The sequence below is a fragment of the Rhizopus delemar genome, genomic scaffold (genome assembly GCF_000149305.1).
Source record: "Rhizopus delemar RA 99-880 supercont3.1 genomic scaffold, whole genome shotgun sequence".
In the NCBI taxonomy this organism is placed as follows: domain Eukaryota; kingdom Fungi; phylum Mucoromycota; class Mucoromycetes; order Mucorales; family Rhizopodaceae; genus Rhizopus; species Rhizopus delemar.
Window position 1 is genome coordinate 4,488,365 of NW_027137827.1, and position 20,219 is coordinate 4,508,583.

Genomic DNA, 20,219 nt, shown 5'->3' on the forward strand with positions numbered 1-20,219 from the left:
GCTATGGCGCAGCGAGCGTTGTTCAGAGGTGCATCCTCCTTGACAACGTCATCTTCAGCAGTGGACAGACTAATGGCGTCACCACGTACTGAGGACGATTCGTCCTTCTTTATGGAAAGAGAGTTAAGTCTCTCTCCTATAGCACCACTGACTGAGTCAGCAGGAGAAGGCGAACGAGAACGGGAACCAGTGACCATTTCCACGTAGGAAAGTGACCCGGGACGGTCAGAAAAGTTGTCCAGGCCAGGGGCCACAGGAGAAGCAGGACAAGAGGAGGCAACCTCAGAAACAACAGAGGACAAAGAAGAGACAGAAGAGATGGAAGCACGAGATGTGCGAGTGGGGCGGTTGTTGCGGGTGATGACGGCCATGTTGTAGTGGTAGTAGTAGCTGGAGTGGCTTATTGAAAAAAATGCGATATTTGGTACTTATAATATGAAAACAGTAGGAAGTCAATAGCTAACAACTACTATTTATTAAGTAAAAAAAGGAAAGGAACTAATAATTTAGAATGAACCCTGGATTATATCGTCTGACTATTAATTGTATAGTCTGACGTAGGCTGGACTGAGATCAATAATAAAATAATGAATAAAGACATCATTAATGACCAAACACGACACTGTCCCAATGTTTTGTAATTTTGTCTTTTACCGTCAATTGTGCGATTACTGATTGCGTAAAGTATGCCTTGTTGCACCTCATTTGAAAGCTGTGGCGGTGTAGATGTACGTGGTACAGACTGCTTCTCAAGTTATGTAGCACAGACGGAGATAATGAATGCAAAAAATGACCGGTGCATTGGGACAGTTTTGGGAGCATATTGAAAAAATCACAATTTCTTTATTTATTTATTATTAATAGTTTGACCAACGTCCTTTGTTCTAAATATACTTACGTATACGTTGTGGCATACTTCCTGTAACTTTTTATCACTCTTCCGGCATTATAAGCTCCTATAAAACTTGATTATACGTTCATAAAGCTCATTCATGCATTTTAGTACAGTTTCATAGTCATTAAGCCTCCTTTTCACCAATAATGACATGTTTTCCGTAGTCTTTAAGCCAGAAGATTGTTCAGGCCATTGTAAAACATTATAAAATCGTTTTTGAAGGTACTACTTTACTACTTTCGGAGTATGCTTAGGGTCGTTGTCATGCTGGCAAATCACCTGATGACGTTGGAAGCCTACTTTATCGACACCATATTCTATCGTACACTCCAACTTACCTTCCAAGGTCTCTTTGTACATTGCTTTGTCCATATTACCATTGGTTTTGCACATCCAACCAACTCCAGTATAGGTAATGGCATTCCACAGCATGATATTGCATCCATCGTGTTTAACAGCAATCTTCACGTGATGGCGTTTGAGGCTTTCCCCTGATCGAATCCAAGCCTAGGTGTGTCCATCCAAATTAAATCTATTTATTTTTGTCTCGTCTGGTCAAATAACGCGTTCCTAGTCATCTACTGTCGAGTTACTCTGAGCAATACACCAAGAAAGTTTGTTGCGGATATTCTTTGCACTGAGTAATGGCTTCTTTGGCTTCTCAATCGCGCCTAAGACTGACTTTCGAAGGACTTTATGAACTCTTTCAACACCTACGTTCTTTCCAATATCTTTTTCAAGACATTTGGTAACCTTCACAGCACTCGGAACACAATTTTTGGTGAGCTGGCGCACATAGTAATGTTCATCAGCTGCAGACAATACCTTAGATCGACCCCCGTTCGGCCTCATAACACTAGAGCAATGGGTTTTTCGGAGCCTTCTAATCGTACTCTTACCTAAACCCGTCAATTCTTCCATCTCCCGAACCGACTTACCTTGTTTAAGGAAAGTAATAGCTTGAAATACCATATCTCCTGGGACTTGTTTCACGTTGAGATTTAATGAGCGAGTTATAGTCGAGTAGGAGTTTAAAACTTCCGCAGATGTTAATTAGGACATCGGATACGTTTGCGGCGCTAATACATTCAGTTTGGTGATTGTATGCAAGTTGTTGATGGATATTTTGTAGATATTCTGATTTTTTCAATATGCTCCCAAAACTGTCCCAATGCACCGGTCATTTTTTACATTCATGTCGTATCCCAACATACTTTAAACATGATTCATATTCAATTTATAAGAAATCAGAGTAGTGAATGCTTTACAAAGATTTATTACAGTCTTTTCTCTATTATTCGGTCATAACTAATTCCACTCCTTTAACTCAATGCAAGTTTTTAATATAACTCCGGATGCAATGCGACATAAAAACAAATCTACTTAAGAAATAATTATAAAACAGCCCACTTGCATAACCTGGAACAGATCTTTACATTAAAGTTTATTCACGATAGATCTTCAGTTATAATTAATTAAGCCTCCATGAAAAGAATATAAATACCAGATATTACAATATTAAATAAAAATATATAATTTTTTTCAGTCTCGTTGAATTTTAAAAGTCTTTTTATTCTTACGAGTTAACACATTTTTTTCAACGAATTCTAAATTTTATTGCTCTATTACTTTTCTAAAATGGCCGCTCAAAATAACTTACCTATGGAAATCAACACCATCAACAACGCTCAAGATGTTAGCCCTTTGGTTCCTGCTGATATCCGCTCTACATCTAGTCAAGAAGCAACTGAACCGGTTTTACCTTACCAAAACGATGCTGACATGATGGAGACAGCTGATGACATTCCCCTGGTCACTGGTAACACTGACGCATTGTCTATACTTCGCCAGCAACTCCAAGAAGTATCCCAAAGGTTTGCCAGAGGTGTATCCAATCACTTACCTATGGATCAGTTGGAAAGCCTTCGCAATGAAGCATCACACATTGCAAGTTGTATCAAGTATCTTTTGGAAGTCCAAACGTACTGTGAGCCACCCAAGGTTGAAACAACTCAACAGTCCGTTAACCAGTCGTCAAACCGCTTTGATCATTTTATTCCAAATGATCTTCCTACATGGCAATGGGTTGGTAATGTGTGGAGAATGGATGTTGAAGTCCATGATTCTGTAGAAGACCTTCTGGACACATTCGCACTAATTGTAAGTTCCAACGGACTTGCAATCGATCAACATTGGATGCGCTTGGTTCCGATCAAAATGAATAGAGACCAAAGATCTTGGTTTAATGAAGTACTAAAAGGTCGAAGCTTGAACTGGGACGAGGCTAGGTCGATCATCGTCAATACGTACGCCACCCAAGATGTTGCTCAGACGTTGAACAATATTGATCAACTACTGACAATCAAAATGCAGCAAAACGAGTCGATCGAGGCTTTTACTGACCGATTCCAAAGAATCAGACGTGCAGCAAAATGGCAAGATGATATTAGAACTGCTGCTTTGTTCAAACGCGCTTTACCTGTCGCCTTGTATAAGGAAGTGTCCCGCTCCTTGCTAAACTTACCTTTGAATCAGCAAGACTCTGTGTGCAAGGTGTCTGCCAAGGCTCGTACTGTGATCTCTTCGAATATTTGCAATGATGAAGCCATGGCTGCTGGTGTTACCAAGCGTAACATCACAACTCAATCGTCGTCAAACCCGATTTCGTTTGTGAGTGGTGCTGAAAAGTCGATGCACAATCCAAAGAATGCTAGTGGTCCAAGCAAGCAAGGCCAACCTCAATTCAAGCCGAAGTCAAGATGTCTTGTTCATGGTAATGGTAATCATACCACTGAACAGTGTAAAGTCCTCAAAAGGATTGCCACTGCCAATACCGCCACTACTGCCACTACTGCCACCAACGTCACTCCACAAGCATCAAATACAAAGAAAAATTGTTACAAATGTTCGGCCAACGTACCATGGAGTCCTGACCATGCAGCTACATGCAGCAAAGATAAAGTCAAGAGGTTCAATGGACCAACTAAAGCTTTCCGTTCTGCTCGTTTCTCTGGTTCTCACAATCGAAGTAAACATTTACCTGCCGCTGTCAACTTGAATGATCAAGAGCACAGCCACGGCAGTATGGACATAGATCTTAGTAGCTTGCCTACAAACTATGACTGTAAGAAAAAAACTAGCAAACAGAATGAAGTGAAAACTAACCATTCTTTGTATGTACCTATCACTATAGAAAACATCGACACCTTTGCCCTTGTGGACTCTGGTGCTTCTTTTAGCTCGATAGATATTGCATTCGCTAATAAAAATAACATTTAATATAAATAATAACGTTTCTGGTTCTATTGTTTTTGCTACAAACGATAATAAGAGTAAACGTTTCGGTACAACTTCTAAAGCTTTAAGCTTAATTTATGGTGATAACGATGATACTCTCATTCACACATCGCCTATTTTCGAAGTTCTTCCGCTTTCCTTTGATACGGATGCTGTCATTGGTTTAGATTTGATGCCTAAATTAAATATTTTGATAACAAATTTAGCTGTAAAACATCCAAACAAAAAACCTGCTGCAAAAGAAGAAATCGATGATACTCCTGAACCAAACAATTCCCCTTATGGTACCACTGATCAACAAATAAATTTTATGGCGGCAGTTAAATCCGATCTCGATCAAAATGCACAGATACCAAAGAATAGTTTTTGCACAGTACCTGAATCGATTATTCATCTTGATACAGAAAAGAACAAAACAGCCTATCGATCACCTTACCGTATTCCACTCAAACTGATGCCAGTAATGCGAGAATGTGTTGATACATGGTTAAAAGATGAAGTAATTGAATATGCTCCACCAAGTTCAGAATGGAATTCTCCTCTCACTTTGGCACCCAAAAAGGATTTACAAGGGAATCTCACAGGTTATAGACCATGCCTAGATCCTCGTCTGCTGAATTCTATTTTGATATCTAATGATAAACAACCTATACCCAAAATTGATGAAATTTTTGATCAACTTCAAGGTTCAACTATTTTCACTACTTTAGACTTACGACAAGCTTTTCATCGCTTCCAAATATACAAACCTGATCGTGTCAAAACAACCTTCACATTTCAAGGTCAACAATACATGTTCAAAGGTTGCCCATTTGGTCTCAAGCATATTGCTTCACGTTATCAAAGAGTTATCAATTCTATCCTAGCTGATGTTCCTCATGCTCTTGCATTTGTGGATGATATTATCATTTTTTCTAAATCTTATGAAGAACATATTACTCATGTACAAAATGTCATCAAGAAGCTCACCAATGTTAACTTAATCCTGAATGTTGACAAATGTCACTTTGCTCAAACATCGGTTTACCTACTTGGTTTTTGTGTTGATGCCAAAGGATCTCGACTCGATCCACGCAAGGTTACAAACGCACTTTCTTGGGAAAAGCCATCCACAGGGAAAGATATTCAACGCTTCTTAGGGTTGGTAAACTACTTTAGGAAATACTTGCCCAATCTATCCGAAGTTACAGCTCCATTGGATAAATTGCGTTTTGAAGGCAAACTCACCAGCAAAGTCTGGGGTCAAGAACAAGACGATGCATTCACAAAAATTAAACAGCTACTTGCTTCTGCTCCAGTCTTATATCATCCTGATCTCAGTGAACCATTCTATGTTGCAACAGATGCCAGCAATTATTCCATTGGTGCTGTTCTCTACCAGATCATTGATAAGCAAATCCGTCATCTTGGTTTCATGGCCCGTGCTTTGTCTACATCTGAAAAAAATTACTCAACTACTAAACGAGAACTACTTGCTATTGTTTTCGCTCTCAAGAAGTTTCATCCATTTTTATGGGGTAATCCGTTCACTCTTTATACGGATCACAAGGCCCTTACTTACATTCACACTCAACCTGTCGCCAATTCTATGATGATACAATGGTTAGACACAATATTGGATTATGACTTCAAAATCATACACAGACCTGGTATTCAAAATGTACTACCAGATATGTTATCGCGTCTTTTCGAATCCGAAAGAACGCTGGTGGGGGATAAAAACCAACATAAAACCTGGATCACACCTCAAGTAGCTAATTCCAAAAACACAAATATGACTACTCGCATGATGATGCCTGATGATCTTGTAACCCCAGCACCAGAAGAACGGCAAGAATTATTACTCAAAACCCATCTTGAAGGACACAGAGGCTCACAAGCAATGGTTACCACTCTACACAGTGAAGGAATTCATTGGACAAACTTAAAGCAAGATGCATTAGATTGTATCAACAGCTGCCCTGATTGTCAAAAGTTTAATGTTGCCAAACATGGATATCATCCATTATCGTCAATCTATGCTGATGCACCCTGGGATCATATCTGTATCGATACTGCCGGACCTATGACTACATCAATTCAAGGAAACAATTACATTCTAGTTGTAGTAGACGTATTCACAAGATTTTGCGTACTCAAAGCAATGCCTGATAAATCTTCACATACCATCGCACTCGCATTAAGAAGCATATTACCACTTTTCGGTCGTCCAAAAATTATCCAAAGCGACAATGGAACTGAATATGTCAATGATATCATCCGCAAATACACTGAAGTTTCTGGTATCGATCATCGTCTTATAACAGCATATCACCCTCGAAGCAATGGTATTGCAGAACGTTGGGTTGGAAAGACAAAGAATATAATATATAAAAGACTTCAAGGCAAGAATGATGACTGGGACTTATACCTTGATAGTACCCAAGAAGCTCTAAATAACACGCCAACTGCCTTACACGACACAAGACCATTTTCACTGATGTTTGCTAGACGTCCAAATCAATTCAAGGACTATAGTGACGTGTCAATTCCTACAAACTACAATGAAACAAGAAAACAGTTTAATGGACACATTACGAAATTTAATAACACTGTTTTACCAGCTATACGCGAGAAAATCAAAACTTCTCAAACTGCTGCCGAAAACAAGTTTAACAAATCTCATCGAATTATCAAGGAAATACCATCTGGTAGTCAAGTCACGATCAAGAATATAAACCGAACTGCAAAAACAGATCCACTCTACATTGGAAATTATACAATTGTCAGAAAGAACCAAGGAGGAAGCTACATCCTAGTTGATGGTACTGGCGCACTTTTACCTCGAAATATTCCACCTTCACATATCAAAGTAATATCAGAAGAACAATCTGAGGTATATGATGTCGAAGCCGTAATTGACCACAAAGGCACTCCTGGTAACTGGTTATACTTGGTACGTTGGAAAGGCTATGATGCGAAAGATGATACTTGGGAACCTGAAAAACACTTTCACGACAACAGACCAATACTAAAATACTGGAATCGTCGCAATGGACAACATAATGTTGAACCTAATTCAAGTGAAAAAAGACCAAGAAAAAATCACGACAATTCAAGCCGTAAAAGAGCAAGAAATTAACCGTGACTGCAATTCATCTTATTACGTATTATCTCAATGCCTTACGTTACCTTTCAATAATTCAAAAAACTTCCAATAATCCAATTTACAATGTCAATTCACATTCTATCCACAGTTCATTCGCAAGTAGAATCGTCAACATAAAAAACCTTTCACATGTTGCTACCTACACATTCTTATAACATGCACTTACGAATTACATTATTGCCGTAACATATTGCTTTGCTCAATATTACGCAACAGAGAACTTCACTTACACTCTTCTTTACAATTGAACACTCATGAATCTAAATCCAGAAGTAGTTATGACCTGGAAGGGGGCAATGTCATATCCCAACATACTTTAAACATGATTCATATTCAATTTATAAGAAATCAGAGTAGTGAATGCTTTACAAAGATTTATTACAGTCTTTTCTCTATTATTCGGTCATAACTAATTCCACTCCTTTAACTCAATGCAAGTTTTTAATATAACTCCGGATGCAATGCGACATAAAAACAAATCTACTTAAGAAATAATTATAAAACAGCCCACTTGCATAACCTGGAACAGATCTTTACATTAAAGTTTATTCACGATAGATCTTCAGTTATAATTAATTAAGCCTCCATGAAAAGAATATAAATACCAGATATTACAATATTAAATAAAAATATATAATTTTTTTCAGTCTCGTTGAATTTTAAAAGTCTTTTTATTCTTACGAGTTAACACAATTCATTATCTCCGTCTGTGCTACATAACTTGAGAAGCAGTCTGTACCACGTACATCTACACCGCCACAGCTTTCAAATGAGGTGCAACAAGGCATACTTTACGCAATCAGTAATCGCACCATTGACGGTAAAAGACAAAATTACAAAACATTGGGACAGCTTTGGGAGTCACTGTAACTTTAGAGAACCAATTGTTTTGCGAGACATGTCAACAGGAACAAATGGTGGAGTGCGATCAGCAATTGTACGTTTGCTAGGGATGCTGATGGGCACAGATTTGGGTAACGTGCTTCGCAAAGAGCTGATCAGAGGCTGTCTTGTAATTTCGAGATCTCGGGATTTCGAAATGGTGGTTTTATTCGAGGAAATCTTGGTACTTTTGGGATCTGAAGGTATTGTGGTAATGCTTGTAGATGGATTCACTTTGCTAATGACGGATTCGTGTAGGTTTGCTATGGGATAATGTACTTGCTTAAGGGCGGGTGAACGTTTATCCGAACTAACAAAGTTGGTGTAACGGTCAGAAACACGAAAGTGTGAAAAGCACCAACAGATAATATCAGATAGAGATAGACAGTATTAGCAGGTAAGTCAACTAGTTCTTCAAGACTTTGACTTAATACACAATAAATAAAATAATTTAAAGGTTAAAAAAGATGATGCTTTATTTCATGAAAGTGTAAATGCTATTTATACTAATGGATATTCAAATATTGTCTAAGGGATATATTTCATTCTTTAATTTTTGCATTCTTTGCTTATGTCTAAGGTACAGCTGGTTGTCATGACATTATCGGCCCTTAGGGCACATTCTTTTTAATTATAAACAAAACCCTCAATTTAATAAGAATCATATTCCACATTCCTCATAATAGTATAAATACCCATAATCTTTTATTTAAATAAATATCAGTCAATTATCAAGTATTATTCTCTCTATTAGACTGTCTGTCTATTCCTGTCTTTACTTATCTTTGTCTCGTTCTTACTTATCAACTATCGTAAGTCCTATTTGCAGTTCACACCTTCAAGCCCTTAACGCCACCTTCTCTTGTCCTCTTGTAGTTGTCTATCCAAGCTTCTTAGTTCCTGTCCGGTTCTTTCTCTCTCTCTCCTCTCTGGCTTGACAAAACAACTTCATTACACTGGTACAGGCGCGCCTTTTTCCTTTCCCGATTTGGTACTGTAGGTTTGAACTTCCGTTTGTTCGGTCGGTACCTGAATGGAAGGTTATATTCAATTTCTATTGGTTGATTTGATGGTCCGCTGGTTGGTTGGGTTTCCTCTAGGAAGATCGTGACAAAAGTGGTATGTGTGTTTTCCCCAACTATGTTTACCTTGAATAATACGACTTTCAATTAACAGTATGGGAACCTCTTTAGGCAGCAAGACTTTAAAAGCGTAAAGTAAGTATATAAAAATATGGGAAGAAGACTGTATATCGTTTATTATCATCACATCAACACTATTTATAATAAAACTCTTTTTGATATTCCGTTATTTCTTGTTCTTCTAGAACAATTGAGTTCTCGATCTTGTATATATTTAGACACCTGTTTAGGATAGGGGGGTTTTAGGTAAAAGTAGTATAACAACAAAGATAAAGAAATACTGTTAGAACTTGGTATCTCTTTATTAAGTTAAGATAACTAAGATTGAATATGATTAATTCTACATGTAAAAAGTGAGAGTATTTATAGACATGATACGGATAAAGAATTAGGACAGATTTATGATCAATTCGACAGAATAGATGATTACTATTTCTAATTATTAGTTTAGCCTGTTCCTAGCTTGTATTGTCAATTATGCTATTGGGATGGTTTCAGATAACTCTGGATGTAGGACTATTTAGGAGATGGTACGGATGAATATAAAATCCTCTAGTTCCGTGATTGGATATTATGGCTAATAATAATATCTCAGTTAGGATAAAGGTTTACATGACTTAATGATGATCCGGTAAGTAATTGTCATTCCTTATTCAACATGCTCATATCATCAATAAACTATATTACAACCATGTCATATTATTTGACTGTGTGAAGTTAATATGAATAAAGCTTTATATATAAATCTAATCAAAGTCTTTTATTGATCTGTGCTGGGAATAATGTTATAAATGATTCCAAAGTTATGTCAACATATTATTTAGGATCATATGAGATTCCTTTTACTAAAATAAAGTGACTATAATCTTATGTATCCTTAACAACACCATAGAATCTTCATATCTAACTTGTCTTACGGGAACTCTAATATCTTTCGCGTCTGAGCTAAAGGGGCGATCTGTGTAACTTGACACTATTTCCCAATACAGCCACAAAAGCACCAAACAATAAGAAAATACTACCCGGTCCGCACAACAACAATCCGATCCGCAAAACACGTGATTAAATGCAGGACGAAGAGACGGATTTAGCCACATATCAAAAGTGCGACAATTGGTACTTGGTTGTTATTATATTACTGTTGTTCTACAGCCGCACGTAGTGATTGAATTGAATATGACAATAATTCCACCAATTCCTTCTGAGTATATTATTGTAGTGTATCCGTCAAAAATAACCTCTTCCTTAAGATTAAACCAACAGATTCTTAACGAGTCGCAATAGAATAAACGTAATATTTAGGGATTGTTCAGTTAAATATACAATAAGGATTATATATATAAATTTAAATGAACGTGAACACAAAAGGATCGAACAATAAGTATTTGTTTGTTAGACAAGCTTCCTAAGATAGAATTAAAATTATAAATCGGAACAAAAAAAGTTATCCTTTCTCTTTATTCACACAGTACTAAAATAAGGCACATCCACTGCAGGAATTGATGACGTCAACCAATCACGTGATCAGGCGTAACACCATATACTATAGCTTTTATCAGAAGTGATAATGTACTAAGGGAGGAGATATACTTTTTGAAGGACTTGTATAAGACGGTAAAGATATATCCACTGAAGTTGCCTATTTGATTTTCTATTAATTCACTTCAAATCGAACGAGAACCTAGGCCGACTGAAAAAACCTACTTCGAGCAATTGGTACCAGAATAATAAGAGAAACACCAAATAGATAAAGGCAAGTGTACGTTATAAGAGAGAGAGAATAAACAAAGATTTAAGGGAACCTTGAATATTCCGAAGAAAGAATAAAAATTAAAGTAAAAAAATAGGTCGATTTTTCCGATATCCTTTATTCAATAACAATTTACAAGACTTTATATACTTTTGCAAATGCATAAAGTATTATCAGAGAATCAGTAGCATAAAAAAAAAATAAACAGATCAGGACATGGACGAGGGTAACTGATGATAAGGAAAGAAAATAAAACATCAGACAAAAGAAACGTCAAATGGAAGAGAGAAAACAAAACATATGATCTGAGCGAATGTCATCGGAAGAAGCACCCAATGTATATCGAACCACCCAGCTGAACCTAGAACCTCACCGACCAAAAAGGAAAGTGCACCCCAACTGTATATGGCCATCAATTCACTTGAGCTCCGCCAGCAAGTTGTAGGTCACCTGATCAACCCAGGGGTCCTCCTTCAGTTGGTGTCGACTATACCCGTTCTCCACTATAGACCATTCAGCCAATCATATTTCCCGTAGCGCTTCGCATAAACATATCTCACTGCACATAATTGTTATCTATGGAGTATGATAGCTGTCAGGTATACTTTAGTTAGTCGGGATTTATAATGAATTATGCATAATTATTGCGGTATGTCCAGTTGAGCTCGTTTACGTTGAATGTTAACTATTGTACCTCGATAACCAAGTATTACTATTTGACAACGCGCCGCTTCATTCTTTTTTTAACAACGAAGTACAAGCAAACGTCTTTCTATTGGGCCTTACATGCTTGTGTTTCTCTTTAATACAACTTCTTTATTGGCTTGTTACTTTTCGAAATACTTCCTTATTCGTCTGTTGCTCTTTAGCAATGCTTTCTTATTGGCTTATTACGGCTATATTTAGCTTTGGATGATTTACATTAGGAAATACAATAGGCTTAAAATACGGTATTATTGGTTAAAAATGTAGTTTTATTCATTTATTTTGGGGCTTTATTGCCATATTGATTATATATTATTGGTTCATTCCAGTATTACAAAAGGGTAGGGGAGGAAGGAAAACGAGAAAGGGATCCATGAAAACGATGAAATAAAAAATTTTATTTAAAAAAAAATTGTGGAAAATGCACTTACCTTTACCATAGAAGCAGCAAACAAAAGAGCGTAGTAAATAAAGCCCATAAATAAAAGCGAGCCAGTAGTAACGAGGATCCAAAGCAGTAAGAGATTGGAGACAGCAGGAAACAACAGAAGCCAAAGCGTCTAAAGTTGTATAAAATAAAATATTAATAAAAGTAAACCATGATGTACTCAATTTCTTTACCTTAAAGCTCTTTTGTTAACAAAACAGGATGCCAAGACATTCATAAAGGTTCAGCCACGAACTAAAGAAATCTAAATTTTACTTTTAATAAAGATTATTGAAAGCTATGAATGTATTTACCTTTTGAAAAGATATATAAATAACCAAAGGAACTACAGCAGCCATGAGTACATGTATGGGTATCTACTACAGCACATTAGAACCAAAGTTTTCTTTTTCTTTTTTTTTTTTTACTTACCTTGGGATAACCGGAGCGATGTTGAAAAAGGAAATTGCTGAAGAAAAAGAAAGAAAAAAGGAACAAGATTTCGAAAAGGAAATCTTTTAAATATTTTTTTTTGGTATAGTTAGACTGAGTTTCATTGTAAACGCGATAGTATTTAAGGAAGATTCAATTTTGATGCCAAGCTCATTTATCTTTATTTCAAAGTACTTTTACAACACTATGTCTGATCGCGTTATTCAATTCAACCCTGCTCCTGCCAATACTCGTGGTTCTAACTCTGTTGGGCAACCAATCGCTGTTCCTTTGCGTGTTGTTGTTCCTGAGCTTGCTTCAAGCGATGCCATTCCCGATAGCTTTGCCTATCCTAGGCCTGGTTTTCCTCCTATGACCCATGTCCAGAAGCGAATGCGCCAAGCCGAAGATATGGAGACTGATGAAGCATCTCTTTCTTTTTCTATTTATATGGAGATAAGAAAAGAAAACTATGATTTGAAGGAGATGCTTCGAAAAGAGCAAGAGGAAAAGCTGGCCTTGCAAATGGCATACAGAAAGCTCAAAGAAGCATACGATGAGCTTGAAGCAGAATCAGGCAAAGGCGCAAAGCCAATTGCTACTGCTGTAAAAGTAAGAACATTAAAATTCAATATTAAACAAATGTACTAATCAATTTTCTCTGAAATATAGGATGCTGTGAGAAATCACTACAGTGGGTGAAAAAACTCTAAAAACGTTATGACGTTATCAGCGTTTTTGATTGTTATGTTCTACCAAATTGGTGTATCGCCTTGAAATTTTGCATATATGTAGCACTAAAAATAAAAAATAGTATGACAAAATTTCAATCTCAGATGCTGATTATTCATCCGAAAACAACTGCTAGAAAAAGACTGGTTTATTTTTAGAGTTTTTTCACTTCCATAAATGTCGGATACACGGACCGACAGACAGACTCCGCGGACTTTTAATGACTTATTATGACTCATAAAGGCTCCAAAAGAATAAAAGGAGTCGCTTTTCTCTTTTTTTCTTAATTTTTTCCATTTAATTTTTAAATATCTTAAACACCTCAATCATGCCTAAATCTCTCTCTGCTGACATCAAAAACGATATAAAGTCCGCTATACTTGCTGGAAAAGGCTCTATGGAGATTGCGAACCGTTTTAGGGTTACGTATGCAACAGTTAATAACTATGCGAACAAGTTTTTCCCAAACCGACAGCGTCGACTTGGTGGTAGACCTATGGTTGTGTCCGCTCAGACGAAGAGATTCATCAAACTTCAAGTTTTACAAGGCCAACTCAAGACTGCAAGGGAAGTACATGGCAAGCTCATGGAGCTTGGATATTACATATCATATAAAACCGCTATAAATGTGTTGAAATCGATGAACTTCTTTGCTGCGATTAAGGTCAAAAAGCCTTTGTTAACCGCAAAGCACATGAATAGACGGCTAGCATGGGCCAAGAAGCACCAAAACTGGACTACAGATGACTGGCGACGCGTAGTACTCTCTGATGAAACAAAAGTGAACATTTGGGGCTCTGACGGGTGTAAGTACTATTGGTCAAGACCAGGGGACCCTCTTAAACCTCATTATATTGACGTAACTGTTAAGCATGGGGGCGGTAGTTTGATGATGTGGGGGTGCATGACGTATGAGGGACCCGGGTACGCCTGTCAAATATACGATGAAACTATGAACTCGGATCTTTACCAACATATATTGGACACAACACTTCGGGAAACAATGGAGTACTATAATATGGATTGGTCTACTGCGTATTTTCAGCACGATGGTGACCCAAAGCATCGTTCCAAGTCAACCGTCCAATGGTTACAAGCTAATGGGGTGAACTACATTGACGACTGGCCAGCTCAAAGTCCTGATCTTAATCCTATTGAGCATCTTTGGCATCATTTGAAGTTGAAGCTATCGTTATATGACAAGAAAGCCAAAGGTGTCCATGAATTGTGGGAAAGAGTTGAAAAAGATTGGAACTCCTTTGATAAAGAAGTTTGCAGAAGGTACAGTGGCCGTCAAAACTGGTCGCATTTTTTCATATTTTGCCTATACGCACTATCTTCTTCTTCATTTCTTAGTCTATAGCAATGAAATATACTTCATTCGAAAGAGCAAACTCTGTACAATCATATGGTAACACAGACATCACCGTAGACCCAACATACTAGTAGTAATTGGCACTTAAAGTCCGACGGCACATGCGACCAGTTTTGACGGCATTTATAAGTCAACATTTTTACACACTTTATTTAAAAAAATCAATATTTAGTCCAAAGACCTTTTGCTCTAATAACTGCAGCACACCTTTTCGGCATACTTTCGATGTATTTCTGGCATTCTTCTTTAGAAATGGCATACCAGGTCTGGCCTATACACTCCCATAGCTCATGCATACTACTTGGTGGTGTCTCATAGCTATGAAATAGCTCTCTCTTTAAATGAGCCCACATATGCTCTATGGGATTTAGGTCTGATGATTGAGGAGGCCATTTCAATGCTTCAAATGGCTGCTGGTCAATCCATTCTTTCACTACCTTCGATGTATGCTTCGGATCATTGTCCTGCTGAAACACCATTTTGGAAGAATCCAAGCCATAGCTTCTCATTGTCTTGAGTAAATCATCTTTTAAGACCTCAAGATAGCCTTCACTACTGATACGATGACCAACGTCAACTATCCATCCAATACCTTTCCATGTAAGGCAGCTCCAGACCATGATATTGCCGCCTCCATGCTTGACGGTTTGCTGTACATGTCGCGAGTTCAATTCCTCATGGGGTAGTTTCCATGCATAAGCCTTTCTGTCGGATGCAAAACGATTTACTTTAGTCTCATCTGAGAATATGACTCGTTTCCAGTTATCTACAGACCAATGTTGGTGCGATTTGGCCCATTGAAGACGTTTCATGATGTTTTGGCTACGTATCAAAGGTTTTTGAGGCTTGACAAATGCTATAAAGCCAGCTTTTTTAAGAACGCGGCGTACTGTACTATCACTTAAAGATATCCCAAATTCTTCTTTTAGAGCTTTTTGGATCTCTACAGCATTATTTTTTCTTCCTAAGGTGACTAATCTCCGGATGTAGTTCACCATGCGTTGACTAATTAGAGATGGCCGACCAGCTTCATTAACATTTCCACTCATCTTAAGAGATGAGCGGTACTTCTGAACAGTGGTACGACTAACACCAACTTGTTTCGCTACTTTGCTGTTTGGCTTCTTGGATCTCAGCAATGAGTAGCTGCTGTTTACTTTGTCATTTGAAATTGCACGCATGTCGGATCTGCAATGGTATAATATCTTAGTGGCGTGCTGCAATTTAACAAAAAATCACTTACATGTAAATAATATTACGATGTAAGAAGAAAGAGAAGAAAAAAACATAAAAAAATTATAATTAAGCCACATTTTTGTGGCTATATTATGTTACTTACAAACGCCGTCAAAACTGGTCGCATGTGCCGTCGGACTTTAAGTGCCAATTACTACTAGTATGTTGGGTCTACGGTGATGTCTGTGTTACCATATGATTGTACAGAGTTTGCTCTTTCGAATGAAGTATATTTCATTGCTATAGACTAAGAAATGAAGAAGAAGATAGTGCGTATAGGCAAAATATGAAAACATGCGACCAGTTTTGACGGCCACTGTATATTGACACTATGCCTGCACATATTAAGGCAGTAATCGATACCAAAGGTGGATCTACTCGGTATTAAGTCATCTATAATATAATAAAAGTAAAGGGAAAAAACTCTAAAAATAAACCCACAACACTTCTATCGCTTTTGCGGACTGTTAAATAAAAACCTGAGCTTAAAACTTTCATGAGATGTAATAGACAGCACAACAAGTATATCATAAAGTTTTTGCATAATCTAAGTCGCTGTGCATGCTCACAGAGACTAAAAACTGAAAAAATATCTGACGTTTTTAGAGTTTTTTCACCCACTGTACAACAACCTGCCGCCATCGTCTCAATACGTTCTTGAAAAGCCTCTAAAGTCTACTGAAAATCAAAAAGTATTCAAATTATTGCAAGATTATGTGAGTAGTCATTATTCATATAAAAATACAAACAACCGCGATTTACGCAAGTACCTCGAGCGCCAGTATTATACAAAGAAGGCCGGGATATCCACTGGTGAAGAGGTAGATCCAGTTGAAGATTTTATAAGAAAACGAAAAGCAGCAAAAGTCACTCGTAGAAGTGCTGTAAGTGCTACATAAATTACTGTAATCGTATAAACTGACTTTGCTTTTTTAGAAAACAAGAGCTCGTAAGGCTATATACGAGCAATACAAGGACCAAGGCGTTTATAACAATTATCCCAACTGTGAGTACTTGCTTCAACAGCAATACATGTCTGAAGAAGAAGACATGTACAGTAGCGATACAATGGACAAGGTGGAAGAAGTTCTTCTGGAGCGAAATCCAGACAGAACAACCCCTTTTACCGAAAAGGAACGCATGTCTGTCTTGTGTAAGAAAACCGTCGATTATTTTGAAGTTCGAGTACCAACGTACAGATCACCTGCTGTAAGTTTAATTAGTATCTTTTAAGCGCAATCGGCTAATTATTTAATATTTAGTGTACCGAATTCTTTAAGCTTTTGGATGATCAGATAGCAAGTGAGAAAGCAAAGAGGCAAAGAACTGGAAATAGCAGCATCCAGTTTCTTCCTCGTATCCAAAGAAAATGTTCGCTGCCTGTTCCTGACTTCATAAAGAAAGAAAATATAACTGAAGAGGGTATGGTGAACAGTGTATTATGTTTATATATATTTGCTCATATAATCAAAATTGTTTACTAATACAATTATGATTTAGGTTACACAAATCATTTGTTTTTAATTTTTTTGCCAAGAAATAATGCCAAGACATTAATATGTCACATGACCTTATATTAATTATTACTTACAAAATGTTTAATAGCAGGATGTTATTGAATTTACCAAATATGTTATATATTTTTGTGTAAATAAATAAAAAAATTTGTTAAAAAATTGTAGCAATTATCCAATAGTAATTTTAATACTTTATAAATACAGAGTTATTTGATATAAACAATATTTAATGAAATACTGATTATTAAATTAGAATTTTTTATATTTCTAAAATATTGGTTGTGATAGATCATTAGAAAAACTCTACAAATTTTAATATTTCTAATTATTGTTATAGTTGAATTAATTATAGTTGCAAAATATTTACATATATATTATTTTTAAAGGAATTTTATTATAAAATGTAAATGGGATTTATCCTAAATTAATTGATAGAGATATTCTTATATTTATGTTTTAATCAATAAAAGTTTCCTTAAATACTTTAATATGTTAACTTTTCTTTAAATGAGAAATAATTATTATGTCTGCGTTTTCGAAAAATATGTTTACAATAACATTTTCTTACTAACTGAAATATATTAATAACGGTTTTAAAAAATATTTTTTCATATATTATAAATATGTTAGCTACTACTAAAATATGTTATATTATTAATAATAAATGAATAGGTTATACATATCTTACTTTGAAGTAAAAATAACTTTAATATATATTAATGATTGTTTTTAACGTAAATAAGTGCAGTAGTTTAGAAATACGTTTTTTTAAAAAAAATTTTCTAACATAAATACCGCATTGATTTGGATAACATAAATGTAGCTCTTATATTAATACTAATATTGCATTTATATAGATTTAAATATTAACAAATTCATACATTTTAAATCGTGTAATGTTTCTAAAAAGTTTTATATTTTGATTGTTAAAGCTGTGGATAAGGTCATGTGACATATTAATGTCTTGGCATTATTTCTTGGCAAAAAAATTAAAAACAAATGATTTGTGTAACCTAAATCATAATTGTATTAGTAAACAATTTTGATTATATGAGCAAATATATATAAACATAATACACTGTTCACCTTATCAGAAAATACAGTAAAATTTACTGTAATTCTCTTCATGGTGGACAGTTATGTACAGTAGCGGACAAAACTGGTGCACAAAACTTTTTTTCAGCTATAAGCTACCATTACTTGCTCATTACAGTTGCAATATCTATGAAACTATATCAGATGGAAGGCGTACTAAATGTTGCAAATTGTGCAAAGTTTAATCATTGCATTGCCAAAAATGAGGGAGAACCAAGCTTTTATTTATAAGAATAGATATTTTTAAAAAAAACCATAAAAGTGATTAAAACCTAAAAGTTCGTATAATTGCCTCGTCTTTTGATAACAGCAGCAATTCGTTTTGGCATGCTTTCATAGTATGGCTGCATATCACTTTCAGTAAAAGAGTTCCACTCTTTATCGATTCTTTTCCAGAGATCGTCTATGCTTCTTGGTGTGGTATCGTATTGAGACAGCTTTGACTTTAACTGTCGCCAAACATGTTCAATAGGATTTAGATCGGGACTTTGTGGCGGCCAATCTTTTAATACCGATATCCCATTATCAGATAACCAGTTAGTGGTATGCCTTGACTTGTGCTTTGGGTCATTGTCATGTTGAAACAAAACATCACAATGTTTCAAACCATAATATGCTAGGCTTTTTTGATACGTAGTAGACAAAATATGGGTGTATAATTTTGAATTCATTGTGCCATCATATACTCGACAAGCATATCCTGGTCCTCGAGATGTAATACAACCCCAAAGCATAACAGATCCGCCGCCATGCTTCATTGTTTGATTAACATGAAAGGATCGCCAAGGTTGATCGACTTGCTTCCAATAGTAGCGTATACCATCGGCACCCCAAACATTGATTTTGGTCTCATCGCTGAAGATCACAGACTTCCAGTCCTCTACAGTCCATGATGCTTTGTCGCGACACCACTTCAATCGCTTTTTCTGGTTTGTATAGCTGATGAAAGGCTTGTACTTCTTAATTCCAGACTTGAAGCCTATCTTTCTAAGAAGCCTTCTGACCGACCGTTTGCTAATACTGTATCCTAAGGACCTCAAAAAGAGCTGAGCATCAGAAGCTGTGCGTAAGAGTCCTTGTCGAAACTTTAGACGGATGATTGCATTAGTTATTTTTTTAACTACGACCGGTCGACCACCACGGTTACGAGCCTTGATGTTCTTTTCTTCCTTTCTTATCCTGTTGATCGTCCATTTAGAGACTCCTGTTGTTCTAGAAATATCCATTGTCGTACGACCTGAGCGTATTCCAGATTTCACAGCTTCTCTTTTATCGTTGCTGATTTTTTTGGGCATAGAGTGCTGGTACTTTGTTAAAATGGATAGGGTAAAAATAAGAAGTGAAATTCATAGAGAGATACAAATTAGGGCAAGGGTTTATATATTTTTTAAAAGCTATTGGAATGCACTAGTGTATATAAAATTTTACAGCAAACTAGAAAGAATGGGTAGTTTGAAGAGAGCTAGACAAGTACTACCTTTTGGCGAAATTGAATATCAAAAATCACTAAAAATGACCTTATCTGAGGATGCCCGGACCAGTCCGGTAACTAGCAAATGCAATTTAACCAGCTTTCAAAAGTATGC

General features: G+C 36.3%; 8 protein-coding genes across 8 annotated transcripts; 5 read left to right on the forward strand and 3 right to left on the reverse strand.

The window, feature by feature from the left end:
- Nucleotides 1–54: 54 nt before the first annotated feature.
- On the reverse strand, nucleotides 55–371 carry RO3G_01731 (uncharacterized protein; the record flags this gene model as incomplete). The annotated part of the gene is made up of 2 exons (XM_067656322.1): nucleotides 55–69; nucleotides 153–371. The coding sequence occupies 2 exons, from the start codon at nucleotides 369–371 to the stop codon at nucleotides 55–57; spliced, it is 234 nt and encodes a 77-aa protein (XP_067512423.1).
- Nucleotides 372–1,465: 1,094 nt separating this feature from the next.
- On the reverse strand, nucleotides 1,466–1,867 carry RO3G_01732 (uncharacterized protein; the record flags this gene model as incomplete). Its single annotated transcript, XM_067656323.1, has 2 exons — nucleotides 1,466–1,707; nucleotides 1,834–1,867. The coding sequence occupies 2 exons, from the start codon at nucleotides 1,865–1,867 to the stop codon at nucleotides 1,466–1,468; spliced, it is 276 nt and encodes a 91-aa protein (XP_067512424.1).
- Nucleotides 1,868–2,533: 666 nt separating this feature from the next.
- RO3G_01733 (uncharacterized protein) lies at nucleotides 2,534–7,313 on the forward strand (the record flags this gene model as incomplete). The annotated part of the gene is made up of 3 exons (XM_067656324.1): nucleotides 2,534–3,923; nucleotides 4,000–4,019; nucleotides 4,143–7,313. The coding sequence occupies 3 exons, from the start codon at nucleotides 2,534–2,536 to the stop codon at nucleotides 7,311–7,313; spliced, it is 4,581 nt and encodes a 1,526-aa protein (XP_067512425.1).
- Nucleotides 7,314–12,885: 5,572 nt separating this feature from the next.
- Nucleotides 12,886–13,329, forward strand: RO3G_01734 (uncharacterized protein; the record flags this gene model as incomplete). The annotated part of the gene is made up of 1 exon (XM_067656325.1): nucleotides 12,886–13,329. The coding sequence occupies one exon, from the start codon at nucleotides 12,886–12,888 to the stop codon at nucleotides 13,327–13,329; it is 444 nt and encodes a 147-aa protein (XP_067512426.1).
- A 409-nt stretch (nucleotides 13,330–13,738) lies between these two features.
- Nucleotides 13,739–14,773, forward strand: RO3G_01735 (uncharacterized protein; the record flags this gene model as incomplete). The annotated part of the gene is made up of 2 exons (XM_067656326.1): nucleotides 13,739–14,691; nucleotides 14,767–14,773. 2 exons carry the CDS (start codon nucleotides 13,739–13,741, stop codon nucleotides 14,771–14,773), a joined length of 960 nt encoding a protein of 319 aa, XP_067512427.1.
- A 418-nt stretch (nucleotides 14,774–15,191) lies between these two features.
- Nucleotides 15,192–15,302, forward strand: RO3G_01736 (uncharacterized protein; the record flags this gene model as incomplete). The annotated part of the gene is made up of 1 exon (XM_067656327.1): nucleotides 15,192–15,302. One exon carries the CDS (start codon nucleotides 15,192–15,194, stop codon nucleotides 15,300–15,302), a length of 111 nt encoding a protein of 36 aa, XP_067512428.1.
- Nucleotides 15,303–16,517: 1,215 nt separating this feature from the next.
- On the forward strand, nucleotides 16,518–17,505 carry RO3G_01737 (uncharacterized protein; the record flags this gene model as incomplete). The annotated part of the gene is made up of 4 exons (XM_067656328.1): nucleotides 16,518–16,524; nucleotides 16,715–16,905; nucleotides 16,958–17,230; nucleotides 17,284–17,505. The coding sequence occupies 4 exons, from the start codon at nucleotides 16,518–16,520 to the stop codon at nucleotides 17,503–17,505; spliced, it is 693 nt and encodes a 230-aa protein (XP_067512429.1).
- A 1,400-nt stretch (nucleotides 17,506–18,905) lies between these two features.
- On the reverse strand, nucleotides 18,906–19,859 carry RO3G_01738 (uncharacterized protein; the record flags this gene model as incomplete). Its single annotated transcript, XM_067656329.1, has 1 exon — nucleotides 18,906–19,859. The coding sequence occupies one exon, from the start codon at nucleotides 19,857–19,859 to the stop codon at nucleotides 18,906–18,908; it is 954 nt and encodes a 317-aa protein (XP_067512430.1).
- Nucleotides 19,860–20,219: the final 360 nt, after the last annotated feature.